Source organism: Pleuronectes platessa, chromosome 13 (genome assembly GCF_947347685.1).
Source record: "Pleuronectes platessa chromosome 13, fPlePla1.1, whole genome shotgun sequence".
Lineage (NCBI taxonomy): Eukaryota > Metazoa > Chordata > Actinopteri > Pleuronectiformes > Pleuronectidae > Pleuronectes > Pleuronectes platessa.
Window position 1 is genome coordinate 7,050,302 of NC_070638.1, and position 18,437 is coordinate 7,068,738.

General features: G+C 41.5%; 2 protein-coding genes across 4 annotated transcripts; one reads left to right on the top strand and one right to left on the bottom strand.

Moving 5' to 3' along the window:
• Positions 1–416: 416 nt before the first annotated feature.
• rgs20 (regulator of G protein signaling 20) lies at positions 417–8,864 on the top strand. Of its 2 annotated transcripts, XM_053438535.1 has the most exons (5): positions 417–605; positions 7,061–7,227; positions 7,724–7,798; positions 7,887–8,121; positions 8,676–8,864. In XM_053438535.1, exons 1-5 carry the CDS (start codon positions 417–419, stop codon positions 8,862–8,864), a joined length of 855 nt encoding a protein of 284 aa, XP_053294510.1. The 2 variants fall into 2 exon arrangements, with proteins under 2 accessions (XP_053294510.1, XP_053294511.1); XM_053438536.1 differs by lacking the exon at positions 417–605 and having other exon boundaries at positions 7,064–7,224; positions 7,709–7,798.
• Positions 8,865–12,269: 3,405 nt separating this feature from the next.
• Positions 12,270–17,970, bottom strand: tcea1 (transcription elongation factor A (SII), 1). 2 transcript variants are annotated; one of them, XM_053437828.1, is made up of 10 exons: positions 17,522–17,970; positions 16,596–16,658; positions 16,388–16,493; positions 15,423–15,522; positions 15,130–15,275; positions 14,954–15,010; positions 14,577–14,731; positions 13,972–14,118; positions 13,573–13,644; positions 12,270–12,698 (listed from the first exon to the last, which is right to left on the bottom strand). In XM_053437828.1, the coding sequence occupies exons 1-10, from the start codon at positions 17,594–17,596 to the stop codon at positions 12,690–12,692; spliced, it is 930 nt and encodes a 309-aa protein (XP_053293803.1). In that variant the 5' UTR covers positions 17,597–17,970; the 3' UTR covers positions 12,270–12,689. The 2 variants fall into 2 exon arrangements, with proteins under 2 accessions (XP_053293803.1, XP_053293802.1); XM_053437827.1 differs by having other exon boundaries at positions 15,130–15,278; positions 17,522–17,967.
• Positions 17,971–18,437: the final 467 nt, after the last annotated feature.

The following is an 18,437-nucleotide window of genomic DNA, read 5'->3' on the forward strand; positions in this document are numbered from 1 at the left end:
TCCTTTATTACACGGGAATTCATCAAGCGGCGTGTATAATCACAAATGAACCCACGTCTGTCACTAGTTTTTCTCTCCGTCCGTCTCCCTCAGACACTAAAACCTCCTGGCTTAATCTGGCCTAAGCTGGTGAGACGCAGTAAAGCACAGAGGAATCAGGATTGCAACCAGTGGGAACATTGTCCTAATCCCCTTCTGCCCTCTCCTTTGTAAACACTCTTCTCTTGGTCAGGGTCACCGATGCTTTTTTCTTCTCCTGGCCCTCTTCGTCTCTCTCTCTCTGTCTCGTTGTCACAATTATGCTTCGGAGAAGACTCCAGGAAAACACAGAGGAGATCCGCGAGGGCCTTGTGGATTTCTTATGATCTCAAACAGACTCGAGCCTCACGTGGCGAGTGAGGCTTCGTGGTTGGAGCATGCCATGTGCTAGCGCGGTGAGGCAGTGGGAGATCAGGCCCACGTCTGCTCTGCGGGGGATCAGACGCAACCGGGCCCTGATGTGGGAGCGGATCCGGGGCCTGGCCCGGGCCTGCCGGCACGGTGTGGGGTACCGGGTGAACTACAGCGACCCCAACCGAGAGGAGCAGGAGATGGTGTGCCTTGAGGTATGGACATGTGGTAGTTAAGCATTGCTATCATAGTTATCATATACCTACTACTTATTAATTTTGAGTTAATAATCATGTAGCAAATACATTTAAAAGGCAAATGTACATAAAAGTTTATTTTGCTCAGAACACACATTTTTGACACCATTTGATCCACAACATGGTAATTGTTGTGTGACAGATAACAAAATAACACAAGACTGTAGCTGAAAGTGTTCTAAAGGAATCAGTCTGACTGTCTAATTAAACTGTCACCTTCTTTCAAACATTATTTCTACTCATGGATAGGAAAATAAACTGTTTTCTGTTGTTGTTGCTGTTGTTACTGCGACCAGATTGCTCTTGTTTGTAGGTCAGCAGCCTTCCTTGCTTCTTGCCAAACCTCTATTTAGGGAGGCACTTCCTGTCTGAGAGAGGCTTAAGAAGATCAAAATAAATAGATGGTGTGTCCTGAAATAGTGCCATACTATTTATGACCTCCGCCCTGCAGGGTATGTTTGTTGTTTTGTTTGTTCGTTAGCAGGATTGTGCAAAAACCACCTGACCGATTTCCACCAAACTTAATGGAGCCTGGGTCTGATGAGCAGCCATTGAATTTAGGTGCAGATGTGATATAAAGTTCAGATCCAGGAAGTTACAGAAACATGTGTAATGAACTATATTGAAAGTGGCTCCTATTCCAATTAAAACCTGAGAGTTTTTACTTATTCTGTCTGACTTGAGATAGCAGGCATTTCTGGTAACTGATGACATACTGATGACATCTCATACATGACAATAAAGTGTTGACAGGAGGGTTGCAACAGATAAATAAAGATTAAATAAAATCAAAATGTGGGACAATCATGTCAGCTCCTTTAGAAATGTGTCTGTTAGCTGGTGTTAGCATTAGGGTTAATCACCCTGGAACAATGTGTGATCGTACCCGTCAGAATAATGTGTTTTTCTTGCTCTTGCCAACATGGATGCAGCTTGAAGTGGATGATAGGTGGAGTTATGCTGCTAGATGGTCACATCATTGCAGGTTATCAGACATCAGAAGCTGTACGAGTGGGGGCTTGACAGCCAATCATTGTGTTACCTGTCCACATACACTCTCAGCATTCTTTTCCCTTTGAGTTCTGTGGGCTATTTTTATACCTTAATCAGAGAGACATGGTAAAGAAATGACAGGAAATGACGTCCGATTGGCCAGATGCAAATGAGGGATGCTGCAGTTCGAGGTCAGCACCCTCGACCTCCGATCAACCTCTTGTTTTTTTGCCCTAATTATTATTAATTTAATTCAGCCATTATACAGGAAGAGAAAATGAGATGGACTCTATTTTGGCTCTTTGTAATTTTAAATGTCAGTGATTAAAATTCGGCCTCCAGAGTGAAATCTCACTAATTTGCAGATCTTGATTGTGATTCTGTGTCCAGCACAAACATGAGTCCAACATACTTTTGATGCACCATCATCTTTCTCATTGATGAACGATCACTCTTCAGTGACCATGCATTCAATTCTTTCTTTATCTAGTTTACCCACTTTGCTGTTCGGTGACCTGCACCTAATTTCTTATATTGTTTTGTGCCTTAACCTTTTATCTCTGTCAAGGATTAGCATATTCAGGGACATTGTCAAAGTGGTATCCGCTCAACTCTGCAAAGAATTCCAGCCATTCACAACCAACTGCTTAATTATGTAACAATTGTAATTTTACGACCTTTATGGCCCAGTTTTAAGATGATTACTTATCACAGACTCCGAAGAGACATAATTGCAGCAGTAATTACCGGCTTGTCCTGATAAAGACCCAGCTACTTAAATTTCATTTCAGAGTCTCTGCCACTAGAGCAAATTGACTGAATCACTCTTTGCCAAACCAGGAACACATCAGTACTCAGAGATAGAGACGACATCCCTCCCTCTCTGCACGTGACACATCATTTGTTATCTATTTGTCTCATTAGTGTTTTATGTTGTTATTTAATTCAATGGCCAAAAACTGAATTTCCTCTTGAAAGACAAGAAAGACATAAATAATCTTATAATAACATTAGAACAACGAAAACAGCTCCCTGAAACATTTCTAAAGAAGACAATGGTCAGACAGTCACAGCCAGAAATTGTGAGTGCAAAGCTACAACGATATTTCTGAAATTAGGTCAATAGAGTTGTGTTTACCCTTAAACAACTGAGGCATCAGTCTGCATGGACACCGATCGCCTCCAGTTGCCATGATAATGTGAGTTTAAAGTCACAAAAAGGCAAAAGAACAGATGATGGTATAACTTGGTTAAGAGGATTGAAAACTGATTGTGCTTTAATAAGTCAAGCCTGACCTTCATAGTCTAAAGATCAACTTGATCAACGCTGCTGGAGAAAAACAGAGAAAAGCAATAGAGAGAAATAACATCAAAATCAAATGGGGAGGAAATGATGTTTCCTGTATTCTCTGATTGCACACCTGATCTTCACCTTCTAAATGCTCACATATGCTGTTAGGTGATAGGTCGGTGCTTCACAATGATTCCAATCCCTGTAATCACATATGGAAAGGACTTTTCTTTCTGATCTAGTTGCACAAGCTCGGTCGTCCTCGTCTCCTGTGTGACCTTCAGACTCCCTCCTCCACTTGGCATCGTGCTCTTAGAGAAAAGACACAAACAGTCTGTGTGCTCATCAACCCACAACAGCAGAAAGTATCACTCGTCGCTCGCGTATGTATCAATCTCACATGGCTATTTGTGGGTCTGTGTTACCTAACATGAGCACAAGGGAAGGTGTTCAATGAAGTGTTGTGGTGAAAAAGTCACATGTTTATGTCTCTGGGGGCAATGAAGATGTGTGGACGCGCAGGGATCACCCTATATGAGCACCATGCGAAAGTAATGAATCTGGACAGTAAAGAAATCGAAGCCTTTGCCCCTTTTTGACAAGATGACAGAAGAGGTGAATACCTAATCTCTGAGTGGGTCCATCTGGATCAGGACCAGGTCTGTGCAGACACTGGAAGAGGAACAGTTCTCCGCTGAGTGTTGTATTACAGATGCTCACACTTCATATTACAATGTGGGACTGGGGGGAATTGATTTCCTTGTAATCAGAGAGCATCTGAATGACAATCTGACCCAGACAGGCCACAGCAACAAATATACTGGTGTCAGTTAAATAGATACTTAGGTCAAATACAAAATATTGCCCTGGACTTTTGCAGAATAGGTGGCTATTGAGTGCCACCTGGTGTTTATACAAAGCAAGACAGGATGTGCACCCAAGAGAAAAATGTTATTCAATGGTATATGGTGGATTACAATGAGAGTTGTGAGAAAAAGTATATTTCAGGACTTTGTTGCTCGATTGTGTATGAAACAGCAATTAATCTGATCCAGTGTTTTACTGAATACAATAATGTAAAATACTAGCGGTCATGTTAAATACATCGTCCAGCCAACGTGGCAAAGACTTTCAGAAAATTCATATGAGATGAGTTATTGCATTATTATCATGTGCATGGAGAAAATAATGTTGGTGCTGTAGTCCGAGACACCTTAAGATGGCAGTGTTGTCTTCTATATGATTACTGGTCACAGGCCTTAACTGTGGATGAGCCCAGGAATCCTCTGTGAAGGGAGCTACACTCAGAAAATGAATGCTTCACTGCAATAAACCAGATGTATAATATGTTGGATGCAAGGAGGAAATAAAAAATATGATATGTGGATTTAAATCAGAGAAATAGTGCTACACAGGGAGACAGATGTAGTTATATAATTTATTTATTTCTATAAGTGTGTTCTGCACATTATTTGCCCAATCTCAAGAGACGCCTTTATTTAGAATAAGAGAAAGAACACAGAGAGAAAGAAACCAGACTAGCAGCATCAGTAACACAACTAAGGAAACAAACTGTCCGGGGGTTTTCTCCAAGATTTACATGCAAATTCAGCCAAAGTATGAGCATTAAAGTTTAGATTTAAAGATGCGACAATCCTTTAGTTACACAAAGGGTAAATGGGCCAATTTTCATGTAATATGGATGTTTGTTCAGGTGCATCTAGTTTCCAGAGCTCATACTTAGTTAATCTAACAATTCCATGTTACATGAATTAAACAAGCAAACTGATGAATACAGATTCAAAACAAAAACAGCTAGCAGCACTTAAAACACATTCTACGTATGTATTTGACAGTATTGCCTTTCACATTGGGACTTTGTGATGAGTTTAAGTGAGGGCATGACTAATGGATTAAAAACTCATTCATGGGACACTAAATGAGATGCGGTTTAGGGACACATCAATGAAGAATGTGAATTAGAGACCAACCTTTACAGATTACATAACAGTGTTTGTCAAAGGCGTGTTATCCTTCAGCCTGTGAATGAGCGGTTTCAGCACCACAGACAGCGACCTCATGCAAAATGCTCATTGGCACAACTTCCTCTGCACAAGATTTGACATATTTTTACGATTTTGCAAAATACAAACAAAGCTCAGGTGGAGTTTATGCGGGTCTTTTTTTTTGTATATACCTGAAGAGATATATGCTGCAAAAAAAATTCTTGATAATAAACTAACATCCAACCGCTCGGGTCTGCAGTCCTTCGTGTCGAAGACAGGGTTGGACCCGCACAGTAAACCTGTTCCATACTGTCGGGGCTTTACGCTCCTCACTGAGCTACTACGAGTTGGAGAAAGGACGCATGCGTACTGACTTGAAGCAGCCGTTCGGGGGAGAAAAAGCCTTATGTGCCATCGGATGTAATCAAGGCAAAGAATAACCTCTTCTTGCTGTGCATACATGGTGAAATTGTAAGTACTGGTATCAAACCTGATGTATCATTGCACGGATGTTCGATGAGCGTGGCGTTTTATTAGCTCGTTTCCCCGGCGTTTTAAAATGGCATGTCACTATCTCTCCGTACAGTGGGCTTTTAACAGATCTAGGCTGTGTCTTTTCGGTGGGTGTCCGGGGCGATGAAGCTCTGTGCTTCTACATGGAGGCACTTTGCATTGATCTGATGCGAGTTGCTTATAAATCGGTTTCTGCTTCTCAATCGCTGATAGGAACCATCAAAATATATATATATATAGAAATCCCACCGAGCCGCTCACGGGTCCGTGCAGCTGCAGCAGGGTTGAAGGAGAAGAATTGTGGTTTAATGTGTTGCTATCATGCTTTTTCATTTGAATGGATGCGACCACCCCTACCCCCCATTTCATCGTCTATAGCTGTCGAGTCGAGCCATAGTGTACAACCGCAATTGTGGCCGCTTTGAAGTGCCCCGACACCCAACGCGTAAAAATATGCCATTTGGCACGACGCACGAAATCTGCAGCCCCCGAATCGGAGAGGAACCGCGCACGGATCCATTTTAGAAAATGACCAAACGGTATTGTGTCCCCTGAAAGGCTGTGATAGATAGAGCGATGCTGCGGTTATAGATTTGCAAGCTGCGCCTTCAGGCCCCCCCTCCCATACGCCAAATCTTGAGGCATTTTTTTTCTTCTTTTTCTGAAGCGTCTTTTTCTTGTGTCAGGACGTAGCCGGATGATGCGGTGAGTTGGAAGCGACAGCTTTGTTACATAAATGATCTGACAGGATTTGGCAGTGTCTGACCTGGAGATGACACATTTGTTAAAATCAGACAAGAAGTCGTTCTGTGAGCAGAGCCTGTCTCTTTAGTCCACACAGGCCTGAACCTTCATGGGGGATTCTGGTGAATACGCCAGAGAACCATAATCTCAATTATAACGCGGTTTTCTCACGAACACCATGGATGCAGCCTAAAGGTGCAAGACAAGCTCACAATTATTTACATTATTTGCGAGTGTATTTAATGTATTGCTCCACTTGGCCCCAGTGAGCATTGCAAATCCTTCCATTCACTGATTTTTATACTCGGGCTTTCACAAATGGGATATTTCAGATTTCGGATTATGGATATTTGACCCATGGTTTAAAACCCGTCCTGTTTTTCCACATGCAATTAGTGTATTAGGGCTCATGCAGCCAGTTTGAGATTAGAGAGACTAAAGATAAATATTCGGCAGCAGGAAAAACAAAATAATCAAATTATTCTTCCATATACTTTAACTCTGATTGGAGCAGCATTCCTTTACAGTGTGACCTCTGGACATGTCAGCACAGGCTAAACATTCCTGCACATATAACAGATATTGGTAACTGGTAAGTGCAATTCCAATGAATTTAACCATTCAACCATTGAACCAACCATAGTGAACGTGATGCTGTCAGAACAGTGAGGGTCTCACACTGCATTCACCTCTGCTCTTCTTACACCCAGTGCTGTTCATACTATCTTTGTTGCACTGTATGCCATGAACGCTTTGGAAGCTCAAGAGATTTTTCGTACAACGACACAAGATCTCAGTTCAATACTATTCTCCTGACATCAAAACACTAAACCCAGCGCCTCCCTCTCCTCTCTCCTCTGCTGCAGCCCATGGGATCAGAGCGGATGGAGATGCGAAAGAGGCAGATGTCGGTGCAGCAGGAGTCGGCAGCGGGGGGAACTGCACCGGCTCAGCAGGGCCAGCCGGGCCAGGCCAATCCACGGGCCTCAAATGCTTGTTGCTTCTGCTGGTGCTGCTGCTGTAGCTGCTCCTGGTAGGTAGCCCTGTGTCTTAACAGCAGTTTCCCAGCTTGTGTCTCGTGGTCTTGATATTTCTGCATCTGGTCTCTAGACATTCTTCCAGTCACTTTATCACATTGTAAAACATGCATAATCAAAGACATCAATCCGCTAATTGATTACTTGACTAATGATTGCTGACAGAGCATTGAAAAGAATAAAGAATAATGTGATACATTTGGAAAAGTTGGTTTTAGGTATATTTGTTAAGATTATATATGTATAGCACATAGCGGCCTGCTGATAAATGCATGGGACAGTACATGAATTATTGTAGCATGTCTATGTTACACTGCAGTGCAAACTATAGATGTGCACAGTAAGAAAAATGAATTATCTCAATGCATAATTTCTCGGGGGGAAAAGAAGTGCAGTTTACCGTCAGTTGAGCGTTTCTGTCTCTTCCACAGTGGTTGTTAAATCTCTATCTGGCTCTTCTTTAGTGTGTTTACTCGTTTGTTTCATCATTAGGAATGAAGACCGGGATGAAAGGAACCGCAAAGCATCTTATGACGCCAAGGAAGGGACCTCAGACTGTGAAGACTGGTCAGTCACGTTCACTCTACCCGTCAATGAACTGTACTTTTTCAGTATGTTGACGATGAAGTCCTTCACTCCTGTGTTGTCTCTGCAGCCCTATGCCAACGTTGGAAGAGGTGCGCTGCTGGGGCCAGTCGTTTGACAAGCTGATGTGTTGCCCAGCGGGGAGGAACTCCTTCAGACAGTTCCTCCGCACCGAGTTCAGCGAGGAGAACATGCTCTTCTGGTTGGCCTGCGAGGAGTTCAGCAAGGAGGCCAACAAGAGCACGGTGGAGGAGAAAGCTCGGGTCATCTACGAGGACTACATCTCGATTCTCTCACCTAAAGAGGTTGGTCGGCACAGATTCATCTTGGGTGAAACTTAATGATATTTGACCAATGTTCATCTCGTAGGACATTCAAGCTAATATGTCTAATCACCTTCATAGTGAGAGATAGATGAGAAAATAGTATATCACTCAACCGTCAGATGTTAGCTTAGCTTTAAAACTGGCAATGGAGGAAATAGCCAGGGTGGCAAAAACAGACATTTAAAAACATAGAAAGACACTAAAACCTTTTATTAAAGCAACTCTGTTACACTTTACTTTAGTAGATTTAGCGTGATAATTAATGATTAGCTTGCGTGTTTTGTTCCAAGTCTTTGGGCTAAGCTACGCTAATTTGATACTTAGGTAACTTCATATTTAGATTATGGCTGTAGATCTTCTATCAATCCATCAAACTTTATTTATATAGCACATTAAAACCAATCGAATGCAATTCAAAATGCTTCAAAGGAACATTGGATGTTAAAATGCACGTTTGGATCATTTCCTAAGATGATAAATCATGGTTAAAAAGAAGATTTCTCACGCTGTCCTTCCTGATGTTTCATCCTCAGGTGAGCCTCGACTCCCGTGTGCGCGAGTCCATCAACAGGAACATGCAGGAGCCCAACATGCAGACGTTCGACGACGCCCAGCTGCAGATCTACACACTAATGCAAAGAGACTCGTACCCGCGCTACATGAACTCCTCGGCCTACAAAAACCTGCTCAACACTCTGTCAGAGCAGTCCCCTGAATCATAGGGTGGTGACGACCTGTGATCTTTTAACTCTCTTTACCCCCCCCTCCCCGACCCAACCTAATCCGTACCCTCTTTTTTTTTTTTTTTATTTACTTTGTATGTTCAGTGTAGGATTACATGAACCTCCCAGGGATCTCAGCTCCGTTGTGATCTGCACCTGACCGAAGACACTCAGGTCTCAAAATCTCCCGAGGGCTTGAAATCAAAAGTACTGCTACGGATCAACATAACAAAACACTCCAAAGGAATATGAATACGTTTCCGTTTCTGATTTCTTTTTCTTTCTTTTGATAGAAATAATCTATTTTATTTGTGTTCAGAGTTTTTTATGGTCTATTGTTTTTTGTATGTTTGTTTGGGGGGGGGGAGGGAAAGGATTCCTACGGTAGACTATATATATTTATGAGTTTGTAAATAGTAAAAAAAAATGGAATTGTGGGTATTTTATGTGGAAACGCCTGGTTCTATTTACTGCGTATGAAAATCAAAGCTCAAGTCAAAGGCTACACGTTAGCTCTACTTGCAGGCAGCTTTGTGGGGTACTGTATGATTTGATTTACTTTGTTTTCATCCTGTTTTTGTGACCGAACCTCACACTTTGGTACCTGTGACAAACGACTTGGCAACTCCAGTTCACGTGGAACCTGTGCGTGGTTGAAACGACTGTACATGTGGTTAAAGTAACTCAGTGACAGTACCTCTGTCACGTTGTGCAATTTGTTTCCTTAAGAAACTCCAGTTAGCAACAGAAGGCTGTCTTTTTGCCTATTTTTTTTATTTATTTACGTGCTACTCAGTGCACACTTCATAGGTTGAACAGAGGGACATAAGAACCATAGTATTTCTATTTACCAGATAAAGTATTTTTATTTATTGATATCTATTGCCAATACAGAAAACCAATAAGTACAAACGATATTTAAGAACTACGGGGGAAGCAAACTGTTTGATCACTGTCAGAAAAAGTAGAAATTTGGGTATCACTTCATTTTATGGTTCTATAATTTCCTTTTAACCTTTTATGAAGTGATCTGGACAGAATAACATGACTTTGATTTACACATAGAAAAATTATCCTTGAAAGAATTGCTCATTCTTAATATTCATCAGTAGTCTTTTGAAATTAACTGACAAAACTCCGGGTAATTTGTTTATTTGCTTCCTTTGCGGAGAGTTACATGAGAACTAAGATAAGCAACTGAGCACCCTCAAAGCTCGATCATTTTAAATGTGATTATTGGCCAGATGCTTTCTGGGAGAAAAGCCAAGTAACCAGAAGTAGCTTTCTGGACTTCATACTTCATACATCAAGTTCTCCTGGCCCCCCAAAAAAGAATCGAGCACGGGGTCTTTGTGCTAAAGAGAAACCAATGACTTGCTGGTTGTAGCTTGAATGGAACTTCGTATTTAAAACCTGACAGTTAGTGAGAGATTACTCAGAAATGAAGGACCTGTAAATTGAAGCATTTCTCAAATTCATATGCGATCAACGTATCATCTGCTCCGTGATACCGATGGTCTGAGACTGACAGTCGGGGGGGGGGGAGGCCAGGTCAGCAGCAACACCAAAGCCACCATGTAAACTGTGTTCATATGTATAATCGCATCGAGCATTTCCTCTGGAGTAAAATTGGAGTTGCCAAGTGTTCAATACTTTTATGTGTTCTGATAGTTTTTAGTTGAATTACTTTGTTGCCTCACAAACATGTCACTCAAAGACAAGATCCTCACATGGGGAAGTGCCTTGACATTCAACTTTACGACATCTTTCTCATGGGCAACGGATGTTTTCAGACTCTTGCCGTGAGGGTGGATACTGGAGCACGGGGCCAGTTTACTGGAGATAGTCCCTCTCGTTGGCCAAATTATCACGTGGGTTTTGTCTCGATTCCTTAGTCATGGCTACATCGGTCCATTTCGGTAGTGCGGAGGAGGAGGAGGAGGAGGAGGAGGAGGAGGAGGATGATGAGGAAAACACGTGTTTATTTGCAGTGGACAGAGATCAGTGGATAGGGCTGGCTGATCGGAGCGTTCTTTGCCAACCCGTCTGCTTCACGGTGGCACTTCTACTTGTCTTAGAGTTAACTTTAACTTACTATGTGCAATTTGAGCTGATGGATACACTGCGCAGATCAACCTCAAAACACAATCTAAGCCAATGGTTTGGAGTGATGCCTATAAATGTTGTTTCTTCTTCTGTTTACTATATGAAAAGTGTTAATTTGCGCTGAGTTTACTTAAGGATACATTTAAAAAAACAAATAATGTGAATGTTTACAGTATATGGTTTAGTTTTTTTTCTGCTACTCTCCAAGAAAATAATGACTTGTGGGCATTTTGATTAAGATAAAATAAAGCACAATAATTTTATGGACTCCTGAATGATTTGATCTCTAAACCACAAAAGCTATTAATTATTAAAATAAATTGAAATAGGTTACATGCAGTTCAAACAAAGACTAAGGTTGCGTCCCTTCAGCTAAATAGACCTGAAGATGTAATCAGGTAAATTATACTGATAAAAACTACCATCGATATCTGTAAATTGGTTTACAATCCCTCCGCATATTTAAATAATAGGATCATGTTAGATCAAAAACTAAGGAGCTCTTAATAACCAAATAGACAGGTGAATCTAAATAGAATTTTTTTATTTGAAAACGTTTTTAAGAGATGAGTGAAATAGTTTTGAGTCCTTTAAATAAGATAAAACGTATGAACCTGACCCTTATTACATACAGATTATAAAAAACTTGCACCAAAACTTATAAATATGTGTTGTACACTCTAACCTTTCTATTTTTGGTTGATTTAGAACATATTAGGGTGAGTTTTTGGCCTCAAACTTCGCAATTATTAAAATGATCCTCCCTTGTGTCAGTGGTCTGGCTCCTGTTTGTGTGGAGGTAGAGCAGCTCAGGAGCACAGAGTGGTTGCACCTGGCAATTCAAAAAACAAGCTCCAGGAAAGGGAAACAATTATGCGTCTTCCCTGGTTCAGCCAATGACATTATCCCGTCCCTAGACGGATTAATATGCATTCATCAGCATTCACTTTGATGTGATGAATATTCCACAGATAACAAATATATCCTGACACACACACATGAATTTGAGCAGCTATCTTTCTTAGGACACTGCAACGGCTCCCATTTTCAAACCAAATCCATCTCGCTGATCTTAATCATGATCAATTCTAAACCAAAACTTTAAACTAACCACAATCCACATCTTAACCATAAATCCAGGGTTAAAGCATCAAACAGCAGTTTTAAAAAGTGAGGACTGCCAAGATGTCCTCACAAACACATATGTACAAACACGTCCTCTCCAGTCCCGGATTACATTATGTGTAATGTCTAAGCTTCACATAGCCAGAAAAGACAGAAGTCACATGACACTGCAAATGAAAAGCACTTCTATTTAATCAAATGGATTACACTTTATTGGGAAATTAAATAAAACAATGCAATGGTGTGAGGGAAACACATAGTAAAATTGTTCAAAGTGTTAAAACTACATATAAAAAATGCAGATAAAAGAGAATGAGACGTGATTGATCATATATATATTTGACGGTGAGAAACAACTAATAACAATAGCAAAAGACATTTCTCGGGGACTGGGGGGGGGGGCATTGGGGGACTGACAATGAGCTCAATCTATGATCAGGATATTTATTCAAACGGTAACTGCAGTGGCATCTTTGTATGGCACTTAATGTACCATGTGTCACAAAATACAAAGCTCCAATCTGTTGCAGAGAGACAGAACCTGGTCCAGGAATTTTGCTACTTGTCAGAGTGCTGAGGGCGAAGCCTGCAGATTCAGCAGAACTAAAACACACACAAAAAAAGAAATTAGTGCACAGATACAAACTTTAAACAGCTTTTACAAAACTGCATTCTGACAATAAAGGTTTTATGTAGGCAGGTTTTAGGAGCGAACAGCTAAGAAGCTGAAAGCTCCTGCAGAAGGAGAATCTGTGGAGGGAGGATTGTTTCTGCTGTGGTGCTACACAACCACACAAACATGAATTAAAGTGGGAGTTTGTGTCTAACAACTGAGCCAGAGTGGATTGCTGACATTGCAGAGGATATTGAAAAACACTTAAGTCTTAGATGTCCAGTTTTACCCTCTGGCCTTCAAATCAACAGACCAAGGAGGTAGGTTTTCATTGCTGTTTGTCTGTTAGCAGGGTTACGCAATAACTACAAAACTGATTTCATTGAAAGTGGAAGGTTGAGTTTGATTAAAGGGTGCTTTCATATTGTGAGATGAGGTGTTAACCTCAGTGGCGCTATACACGCGCTCTCAGTGCCTCTCTAATAGTGAGTGTGTTTACTGCCAAGTTTGATATGACAGCACGACCAAAGGATTTGATTGAGCAAGTTGTTTTTGTTAAAAAAAGCATCATCATCATCATCATTACCATCTGACCTCGGCGCCTTGCCACAGAGAAGTGGTTTAGCAGTTAAACCATCCATCCACATTATAGAGGGTGGTGTTAGATACGTGTTCAATAATGTCGAACGGCTTTCAAAGAATGCTATAAAAATGTTATTGACCTTAATAGTAAAAAGGTTCCTCACCGTTGGGCTACATGATTCTGACAATGATATAGTGAATCGTGTGTGTGTGCATGTGTGTGTGTAAGTGAGTTAGATGATGGACTCCCACAGAGTCGACATGTTAACCAACACAACATACCTTCCATCGATTTCCGCAATCATTGCAGAAGACAAACGTGGTCATTGGCTCATCAGCACTGCGAGTTTGAACCTGGGAAGGATTTAAAAAAAAATGCATAAACACTTAACATATATCGGCACCAATTCGCACATTACTTGTTGAGTATCATGCTAATATTAATAATAATCACGTTATTGTAACTTAACAATGTACATAAAGTCGATTTACTTTATCTTTGACTGGTCGGACAAATGGTAACCAGTTTTAACAAGGGGTGAAATAAATGATCCACCTCACCAACTTTTTGCAGATTTCTCAGAGTGGATGTTATTTCTTGTTCAACCTATTTCAGCACCAATCAAAACACCGATAAAGGTGCCAACTGGTGCCACAGTAGAGCACAGGTGGTTTCTTTACCTGTGTGTAGGTGCAGCACTTCCCCTTGCACTTGCCGCAGGTGAATAGATCGGTCTGACAGCCTCCGGTTGTGGCCATCTGGTGGTCCCTGACAGCTTCTTTGGTCAAGTTCTTCCTCATTTCTTTCAGCTCATCACTGGCCATGTCCTACAGAGTAATACCAGGTTAGGGTTGTGCTTTTAAATCAATAAAAAAAACTGTTAGTTTAAACAGAACATAAGCAATCTCATGAACAATCTATGACATCACAGGGGAGAAAGACTGTGTTTCATATCTGTGATTATTAAAAGATTCAGTATGTAAGATTCAGGTGAAAGGGATCTTGTATGTAAAATAACCCTAGTGATGTTTTCACTAGTGTGTTTCTTCTTAATTCTACGAATTGTTGTTTTCTTTACCCTAGAAAGGGCCATTTCGATTTAAATACTTTATATTTACATTGGGAGCAGCCCAGACTGGACAAACTAGACACCTTTGAGTTTTTATTACAACTGGAGGCTGCCACAGGTTATCTGTCATGTTTGAAAAGGGAGGATGAGGTGAGTCGTATTCAGCTGCAACATGCAGCTTCAAGCTTTAAGATTAAATTATCAACAGCAACTCACCTCAGCCGTCATCTTAGCCATGCGCTCAGGGGTTACACTCCCGCATAACACAGTCCTCCTTAAATTAGGGTTTTTCATATCCTTGAGATTTGAGATCCGGCTCCGCACACGGCTTTTGTATTTCGGGTCTGTGCTCTTAAATTCTTGGAAGATGCGTGATAGCAGGTCAAGGAATTTAGTTTCAGCAATGTGTTAATTATGTTTTATCATTAAAAAAGAACAACACAAAACTACACTGATAAATACAGTTTTTAGATGAATCAGTGTTCAAATATTTAGCTGCTAAACTGGTTGACTGATTACCAGATCATTAACCCAAAGCAATGTTAGTAATTGATTGCGCATTTTCACATTTTCTTTTCAAAATAAAAGGATATATTCCTCGATCTGTGCTCCAAGTTCATCACAATCACCACCAATGGCAATATGATCATCTAAGAGAGGGCGGGAAAACAATATGCAAAGTATTGAGTTAGTCCAGCTGATAATTAAAAACCCAAACAGATATAATATGTTGAAAATGTATTGAACATAGGATAAAAAACAGGATTACCGCCAGTCTGCAGAGCAGCGGCCAGCAGCTCTCTGCACTTGACCCTGATGGAATCAGAGGTGTTGGGGGCACGAGGAAAGGTGTGGATTAACGTGTTGGTGGAGAGGTCGGTGGATTCACTCTTGCTGCTGGAGTTACTGCAGGAGCTGCTACAGGAGCAATAAGAAAAGTTCATTAGGTTACTATAACGTACCAAATTTGAAAAAAAAGGACATGTTAAGCAAAGTGTTAAACAAATACATTCTATAGCCAACTGTAAGTGGCAAACTGATGTATGCAGCAGGTCTCGTTACCTCTCCTCTTTTGCCTCTGGGCTTCCCTGTGAGGGAGAAACAGGTGTCGTTGGCTCTTTCCTCTTGTCATCTGAAGCTTTGTCTCCACCTCCAGGCTCATCTAGCATTCAGGTGATAAAAAAAAAAGATACAAGTGAGGAGAACATCAAAACGAGAGTGATACAGGCGAAGCCAATATTAAAGTTAGTAAAATCAATACTTATGTATGCTTCACAGCCTCATAGCTCTGCAGTAAGAAAAAAAAATGCCTGACAGCTTTCCTTTAGTTGTTTCCTGAAATATTCTGTAGGGTTCCTCAGACTCTCTTGATAATATCTGTTTGGAGAGAATTGTCAAATTGGAACTTGTTTAACAAGATGTTTCGGCTTTTGGACCTAAATCTATGAATTTTTGGAAACTACAAATTGTAGAAAATAATGTGTAACGTGGAAATTATGCAGCAATGAGTCCCTCGTAGGATCTATACCAGGTACATTACATCTAAACCACTTAGCTGCCAACCTTTTTATGCTCAATAAAACTGGAGAGCCTGTATTTAACTCTTACATGAACATAATGGTAGATAACATGCAAATTTCAAAGAAGCAGCAAAAATAACACTTGAGAAGTAAGGTGGCTCGGCAGTATCACAGGCAATCTGTTTTTCTCTGGCTGATGTTTGCTATCTGTGTGGATGTTTTCACTGAAGCTGCTGTTCATTTGTTGTTGCTGCTTTAAAGCTCACTTACTCACGACTCACTGGGTTGAAAATACGAGTTAACTCCTTAAGAAACTCCAGAAGGATGTTTTTGACAGCAGGTGTACATGGATTATTAAAGAATGTTCAGATTTGGTTTTGACTTTACGGACCTGATATTAATCCTTTACAAAAAGACGCTTGATGGGCTCTGATAGACTCGTGCAGAAGAACGTGGGACACGAAATATATATATTTCAGAAACATTACACATAAGAAAGTAAATTACCCAAAAGCTTCTTCCACGATTTGATCAGGGATTTCGCTAAGGATGTCACCTCATCGTCTGTGCTCTGCTTGCGGATGGCATTAACGGACATCCCGATTCGGGTAGACTGTGGAAAGACATCGGGGGGAAGACATGACGTTAGAGCTTCGGGGTTTGAAGGCTGTCGAGCGTCGATTATAAGTCTCAAGAGACAAACGGGCAAAATCACCTGCAGCAGCTCGAGAGTCATGGGGATGCTGCGCAGCTCCTTCAGCAGGTCCAGAGCTCCGGCCTGCAGAGGGGAGGACACAGAGTCTGATTTACAGTCCGATACATCTCACCAGCAACAAGTCAACACGGGCAAATCACACAGATCCTGCATCCATTCAACAAGAGTTACATTTGATTTATTAATGATTCACACCAACAATATATCTGCAGGTGAACCAATGTAGACTGTTTGCAGCCCAACTGATAATTCATCAAGCCTCAGAAGAGAATGAAATGTGAGGACTTGCTCTGACGTTAAATAAAATGCAGCAACTTAATGTTTTGGCGCTTTAGTGGGACATGGGGGGATATTTACATATGTTAGTTGGTGATCTATGTAACTGTTAAAGTCTTTATGTATAACGGTTTGACATTTAAACGATGCTCGAGAGGATGATCGGCAGATTAATAGACCTGCAGCGCCATTATTGTCATTACACCACTTGAGGTGGGACACAGTTCACGCACACACACACGTTTATTTACTAAATACTCAGCAGCTTCCAAAACATAACTTAAACCTGAAAAGATAAACGTTCATGTCAATGCGTATTATCTTCAAAAGGACCGCATTCAGCCAAGCTAGCGAGAACCAGTGAGCTGCTATGTGGCTAGCCGCTAGCAACACAGAGGTGCCGCGAACATAAACAGACTGGAGAGCTAGCTGTTAGCGGCTAAACTTAGCAATGGCCACTGGGTTCTGCTTATTGTTGGCAACAGTTCGTATGTGAGCTGGGATAAAACGTGGTTGGAAGGGACACGCCGGTGCGGAGCAAGCTGCGGGGTCAGCTAGCTCAACAAGCGGGAGTTAACCGCATCGCAGCCCGCTAGCGCCCAGACGCTAGCCTCGCGGCGGCTGTGCAGGTAAACATTCATTCTTCTCACCCCGTTCTTCTTCTGCGCCATTTTATCCATCTTCTTCGCGATTCTGATGATCTCCTCTTCCTCCTTCTTGCCCATGTTGGCGGATGCGATGGAAGCCCCCAAAAAACAAGAACCAGGGAGAGAGCGAGGTGGGAGAAAGACGGTCCGCGACAAAAGAGCACGGCGCTGGGGGAGAAGGCGGCGGAGGCGTCTGCCAGGCGGACCGGGGACCGCACGGATCCGCCGCTGTGTAGCAGACAGCACCAGTCGATGCAGGAGCAGTCCAGGCAGAGTCAATCGAGGAGGGAAAGCTCGATTCCTGAGGGAGCTGTCTGATCAGAAATAGTTGATCAGACCTGAGATCAGAGAAGGGGACTCCGGGTTTTATAAGCACGTAGAAAACACTACTCTATGTTATGTTCTCCAGGAACCAGCTTGTTCTCCTGCCTCCCAAAACAAAGCCCGGGTTATAGCAATACCACTTCCTGTCGTCAGATGCTGCTCGAGTGCCGCCTGTATCTCTGCCTGGATCACAACGTGCTTCTCAGATCAAGACACGTGGGTCTCCGTTTCCACGTTGTTAACCTTGGGAAGTTGTAAATAGGAAAAGGATTAAAACGATCTGTTGATTACTGGGATTCATCCGTGAGCTTTTTCAATGATTGATTAAAAGGGATACACAACATTGGTCGAAAGTGACCCCCGCTCAGTTTTTATTTTCTATATATTTGCAGTGAATCAATGTCCTCCTTTAGTATTTCAGGGAATTCCCAAATTACAATTTATTTAGAAAAGGGTCGAGAAAAATACCTAAAGACCGGCTTCACCTGGATCACTCTTCACATTCAGCCTCAGCTGACAAGAAAGGGAAACTGACAAAATCGAACAATATTTCAAATAAAAACAGGAAATTAAACGAAATACAATTTTGATGGAT

Coding starts and splice junctions, on each gene's coding strand:
- rgs20 (XM_053438535.1), top strand. CDS start 417: ATGCCATGTGCTAGCGCGGTGAGGCAGTGGGAGATCAGGCCCACGTCT. Junction 7,228..7,723: donor TGCTGCTGTAGCTGCTCCTG/GTAGGTAGCCCT, acceptor TTTCATCATTAG/GAATGAAGACCGGGATGAAA. Junction 8,122..8,675: donor CGATTCTCTCACCTAAAGAG/GTTGGTCGGCAC, acceptor TTTCATCCTCAG/GTGAGCCTCGACTCCCGTGT.
- tcea1 (XM_053437827.1), bottom strand. CDS start 17,596: ATGGGCAAGAAGGAGGAAGAGGAGATCATCAGAATCGCGAAGAAGATG. Junction 16,659..17,521: donor TGGCGCAGAAGAAGAACGGG/GTGAGAAGAATG, acceptor TCCCCTCTGCAG/GCCGGAGCTCTGGACCTGCT. Junction 15,523..16,387: donor ATCGTGGAAGAAGCTTTTGG/GTAATTTACTTT, acceptor CCTGAATGCTAG/ATGAGCCTGGAGGTGGAGAC.